Source organism: Gymnoscopelus microlampas (assembly GCF_963454915.1).
Source record: "Gymnoscopelus microlampas genome assembly, chromosome: 2".
NCBI classification, from domain to species: Eukaryota; Metazoa; Chordata; class Actinopteri; order Myctophiformes; family Myctophidae; genus Gymnoscopelus; species Gymnoscopelus microlampas.
The window spans coordinates 34,126,603-34,132,602 of record NC_139939.1 but is presented as its reverse complement, the minus strand read 5'-3'; the positions used below and the strand labels follow the sequence as shown (position 1 = coordinate 34,132,602).

Sequence of the window (6,000 nt, the reverse complement as noted above, 5' to 3'; positions counted from 1 at the left end):
ACTGAGGGAATATTCACGCTCTGCTCATCCTTTCTTTGGACTATCACTAATCCATCCATTGTCTGTCTTCACAGGTATAAGGACAAGAACATGGATTCAGGAATGGCAATTTTGGATATTGGCTTGCTCACTGGATTTACTGTGGAATCAAAGGATCTGGACGTGGTGAGGGTCTAACCACAACACGCACGCACGCAGGCACACACGCACGCACGCACGCACGCACGCACGCACGCACGCACGCACGCACGCACGCACGCACGCACGCACGCACGCACGCACACACACACACACACACACACACACACACACACACACACACACACACACACACACACACACACACACACACAGATAGAAAGGTGCATTAGAAAGAACATTATCGTTGCTGTCGGGCAGAAACCTTGTATATCCATATTTCATTTAGGATTAATGCCCTACTTTCATCATTCAAGAGTGTCACACAAAAGTTGTGAAAATAGCAGATCTGCGAGCGTCGTTGTGAGCTTCTAGATCTGCTATTTTCACTTTTTTTAAATAATACGGTTTTGGACATACAAGGTTTACACCCAACAGCAACCATATGATATAACGTGCATGGGATGTTAATGTGACGTGTGTGTGTGTGTGTGTGTGTGTGTGTGTGTGTGTGTGTGTGTGTGTGTGTGTGTGTGTGTGTGTGTGTGTGTGTGTGTGTGTGTGTGTGTGTGTGTGTGTGTGTGTGTGTGTGTGTGTGTGTGTGTGTGTGTGTGTGTGTGTGTGTCTGTAGTTAAGCGGTGGAGTCGACAAAGTCATTTCAAAATATGAGATGAACACAGTTCTGTCAGAAAGAGGTTCCCTTATAATCTACCTGGACAAGGTAAGAACAGCTCTCTCATAATGTAAATATTGTACATCACTATCTCTCTCTCTCTCTCTCTCTCTCTCTCTCTCTCTCTCTCTCTCTCTCTCTCTCTCTCTCTCTCTCTCTCTCTATATATATATATATATATATATATATATATATATATATATATCTCTCTATCTCTCTCTCTCTCTCTCTCTCTCTCTCTCTCTCTCTCTCTCTCTCTCTCACACACACACACACACACTATCAATCTCCCTCTGTCTCTTACCTTGGTGTTTGACTTTATCCAGTGGTGGAAAGTAACTAAGTACATTTACTTCAGTACTGTACTCAAGTACAATTTTTAGGTATTTTTACTTTACTGGAGTATTTCCAATTTTCAATACTTTTACTTGGAAGATATTGTAAAAACATGCATTACCCACTTCAGCCCTATATATATATTTCTGCCATTTGAAAATAGCCGATCTACAAGCTCACAATGCATCGTTATGCAACGCATTGTGAGCTGCTTTTGCTATTTTCAAAAGATTTGTATACATTTGAAAACCTGAAATGAGATATTCTGCATAATGAATACTTTTACTTTTAGTACTTTAAATACATTTTGATACCAATACTTTTGTACTTTTACTCAAGTAAATTTTGAATTCCAGACTTTTACCACCACTGTCTCTCTCACACACACATACACTATCAATCTCCCTCTCTCTCTTACCTTGGTGTTTGACTTTATCTAGGTGTCTCACACACTGCCAGATGAGATTAGTTTTAGAGTCACCCAGACAATGAAAGTGGGGGTCATGCAACCTGCAGCGGTGTCTGTCTATGATTTCTACGATGGTGAGTTGACAGGAACACGCCCTCTGCCACTTGCTCTGTCTTTGCAGCGCAGCGCCGGGGACACACACATGCACACAATCATACAAAAACACATACAGACAAGCATATACACAAAAACTATATGCTTCTTATAAGATAAATACATCATACAAAATACGTACATACATCATACAAAAATACATACTGTACATACATGCATACATACATCATACATAAAAACAAATAAGGTTGATATGTTTTATCAATTTCATTGCAAATATTTTGTAACCATGGTATCAAGATGTTTAAGGTTAGTTTTCAGGATCTACAATAGTGATGAATTATATGAAAACTCTTGTGAAACCCTGTCTGTACTACAGCTTAATGTTCTCTGTGATGTCAGTGTGTTATTTGTAATGTGCTATATGAGACATTGAATCAAGTTTTCATTCTTTCATTCTTTTTGTACTCCTTGTAGCGAAGAAATGTGTGAAATTCTACCATCCAGTGAGGCAACAGGGAGAGCTATTAACCCTCTGTCGAAAGAACGATGCCGAATGTACATGTGCTGAAGGTAAGCAACAATAACGCCTCATTTCCATTTAGCTCTAGGAAGGGACTGTAATGCAACCTGAAGTCCATTCATTCTTATGGGAACCTCTGTGATGTCTGACTTGCGACACATCTAACCCACAGCTTAATTTTCTTTTCTCTCAATATCATATTGATGTTGCTATTGCTGCTATTGTGTATATACTACAGTACATACAGTACAAAGTATCTGCATACATGGTTTGCTCATTTTTACACTCGAACGTTATGCATACATAGCTGAGATAATACATAACTTTGAGACTTGTACCCTAACATAAACACCAAATTACATACAAATAATTTCACAAATTACGTAAATTATGATAAATTCTGTATATTTTGACTGACCCTAGATATTGTAATTAATCATTAATTTTCCTCTTCCATTGATACATAATCTTAGACAGAAGCTCATTCACCCATCGCTCACATACTGTATTTTATTTGTGAACACTGTGCTTTTCCAGAGAGCTGCAGCATGCAGAAGAAGGGCAATGTTGACAATGATGAGCGTCAGGCTAAGGCCTGTGAGACTGCAGTGGAAAACAAAATTGATTTTGGTAAGTGTCCCTGTTGTATGGTAAGTGTCCCTGTTGGCAAGGGTGTGTGTGTGTGTGTGTGTGTGTGTGTGTGTGTGTGTGTGTGTGTGTGTGTGTGTGTGTGTGTGTGTGTGTGTGTGTGTGTGTGTGTGTGTGTGTGTGTGTGTGTGTGTGTGTGTGTGTTTTATGTGAGTGTTTTATGTGAGTTTGAGAGATCTTTGTGCAGTAAAGTATTGTAACAGTGTGCAACCTGTCTGTCCTCAGTGTACAAAGTGAGACTGGAAAAATTTGAAGATGCTAAATCCACGGACATTTACCATATGCGCATAGACAGCATCATCAAGGAAGGTAGATATTATTATCATATATATATTATTCTTTCTTATATGTTGATCTATTTTAATTGACTCAATTTAACATTTGCCTTAATTTTTCCCCTCAAATACCTTGGTCTGAATCAGGTCTCTGGCCAAAAGCTTAACCAACGGATGTTAAATCTGCAATAGAGCAAGGGTGCTTTTAACATGTATACAGTGGTTCTTTAAATGGGGTCCAGGAACCTCCAGGGGTCCCTGAGGGGGCTTCCAGGGGGTCCCCAGCAAAATTAGTTAATACTGTATCAAAATCAGTTTAACCACTTTAAACTTATACATCGGCTATTTGAAAATAGCCGTTCTACAAGCTCACAATGTGTCATGATGCAACGTGTTGTGAATCTGAGAGTGGGAATTAAAGTGGAAAATATTCATACACACAATTTGACAATATATGAAAAATATTCAGGAATTGACTTACTTAGCCTGGTTCCAGACCATAGACCCCGCCCACTCTCTGAGTGGACTGCTCCTCTTGGTCTGGTGTCATAATGTGAGCCTATGGATTTTCACAGTCGAAGAAAAACCTGTCAAATCAGAGTCGGAGGTGAAGGTGGGTCTAACGACAAGCCAATCAGCGAATATCTGCTAAAGCAAGCTGTGCGATGACGTCAGATGTAGGCGGATCCGTGGAACTCTTGTGATTGGTTTAGGGAAATTTTAATCCTCTCCCCCTTGTAATCGCCGACACAGCAGCCAATGTCAGACTGAAGCTCCATGCAGCTTCAGGCTGATAATCAGGCTATGACTTACTGGCAGTATGCACAAGATATGTGTGGGCTGATCAGTCCAGTGGTTTGCAGACACACAGACAGACAAACAAGGTGCCACACCATCTGGCATAGTGTGTCAAAGAGATTCTATAAAACATAAGAACACAATAAGGCAAAGACAACAATTCAGATTTTAAAGTATGAGAGATTTTAGCACTCGAGTAGGAGTAGGTGCATGGTACAATGCAATGTAATGAAACTTCCTGTCTGACCCAACGCATGTCCTGTCTGACTACAGCTTGAATACTGAGTTACTATTCTTGACATCAAAGCTTTCTCACATTTTAACAACCATCTGTTATTAACAACACATGGTAGCAAACTCAGCTGCCTTAGTCAGAGGCCTTAACTACAAAACTGGTTAAACTAATGGATACAGAAGCACACATAAGTAAGAGTTCTCTAAATGAATAAAATATTAATGTATAACTCTGACATGTAAAAGAGGAGAACAGACTGTATTATATATTTAGTAATAAAGCCTGTTCTCCTCTTTTAAATTTCTGAGTGCCCGGACCTTCAGTTTTTTTCATGTTTTGTATCCTGCTGGATCGAGGAGCACCACCTTCTATATAACATTCTGCTTTTATAGAATTATTTTTCATCGATAGATTCTAATGCCTCTCTCTAATGATCAAAACATTCAAACTTGATGGTGCCATTTTGTTATGGTGTTACTTTGTATATCAGCATTCAAACTGGAGCTTTTAATCATATTTGAAAGCATCAGAAACTATGGAGTTTCTATTTTTACTTCCATTTTAGTACTGAAAGGCTAGTCCTTTCTGTTTCACATTTTAACACCCAGTGTATACAGTTGATCTATCCATTGGTACAATAATTAACACTGAGGAATGTACTGTGTAAATGGAAGGGCTTTATTCTATGCTCCATTGAATTCTTGTATATTCATCAAGATTCTCTGAAGTGGAATACATGCATTTCATTCACTCTTTATGTTATATTCATGTGACAGGAACTGATATTGGTGCACAGGGGCAGCTCCGTGCATTTCTAAGTTTCCAACACTGCAGAGAGCCTTTGGGATTGACAAAAGATAAGACCTATCTGATCATGGGCACATCAAAAGATATGTACAGAAATGATAACGACGACGGGTGAGTTTGCTGTGTGTTGCAGCTGTAACATTTTTATTTTATACTACCGTATTATACTGTATGATTTATCTTACTTTTGACTTTCTATTTCCCCACATTTGTTCTGTTCCCCAATTGTTGTTTCTGTTCATGTCACAATACTGAAAAATAAATTGTATGTGAATGTCCACTGTAGAATTATGTTTATAAGTACTATAACGAGAGACGATCACAAAATGTCTTTTCCTCTCTTTTGTCCTTAGGTACCAGTATATACTGGGTGAGAGGACATGGATAGAGTATTGGCCCACACTAACGGAATGTCAGGATGACGAAAGCAGATCTGTCTGTGTGGGCTTGGAGGAACTGGTGGACGCGTTAACATTAATTGGATGTCCACAGTAGTTCAAAGCAATATGTTTCCCTTTCCTGAATGTCACATTTTCACTGCTATGGGGGCAGTTATATGTAAGCTGCTCATTTTGTATTATGTGCAAAATATGTCCCAATGTTTCATTCGCATCTTCATTAAACTGTGTTGGCCCACATACCATGGCCTGTCTCATATCTCCTTGAAATGGGTACATGAGTATTCTCTGAACCACTTGAACCCCAGCATGCCTATTCTGGGCGGAACATTCACAAAAAAGAATAGATTTACAGGGGGGGGGCTGTTAGGGGTTAAGTGTCTTGGTCAGGGACACTTCGACAGTGGCCTGCACATGTTGTACATGTGCTGTACATGTTGCGTTCATAAATTAGTTGTGACATCCACCCTCATCCACCCCTGTTGGTCTGAGCTCTGAATCTGTCACTGTCCACGGTTCTGAAGCTCTGCAGCTTCGCGTCATTCCAAGTCAAGTCAAGAATCAAATCAAACCTGGTGGATGCTTGCTAATGTTTTGAGTTAGATTCCTTAGTTTGCAGCCTTCTCACTGCCGAGTGATAATTTTC

General features: G+C 39.6%; 1 protein-coding gene across 1 annotated transcript in view; it reads left to right on the top strand.

Moving 5' to 3' along the window:
* The window catches only part of LOC311054998 (complement C3-like), a gene marked incomplete at both ends in the record, with an annotated part of 35,104 nt that overhangs the window by 28,523 nt on the left and 581 nt on the right, over positions 1–6,000 (top strand). Inside the window, 8 exons of the mRNA XM_084071053.1 lie at positions 75–165; positions 770–859; positions 1,588–1,690; positions 2,148–2,243; positions 2,731–2,823; positions 3,067–3,150; positions 4,926–5,067; positions 5,310–5,368. Coding sequence (XP_083927179.1) covers positions 75–165; positions 770–859; positions 1,588–1,690; positions 2,148–2,243; positions 2,731–2,823; positions 3,067–3,150; positions 4,926–5,067; positions 5,310–5,368 — 758 coding nt within the window. The remainder of the gene's footprint in view (positions 1–74; positions 166–769; positions 860–1,587; positions 1,691–2,147; positions 2,244–2,730; positions 2,824–3,066; positions 3,151–4,925; positions 5,068–5,309; positions 5,369–6,000) is intronic.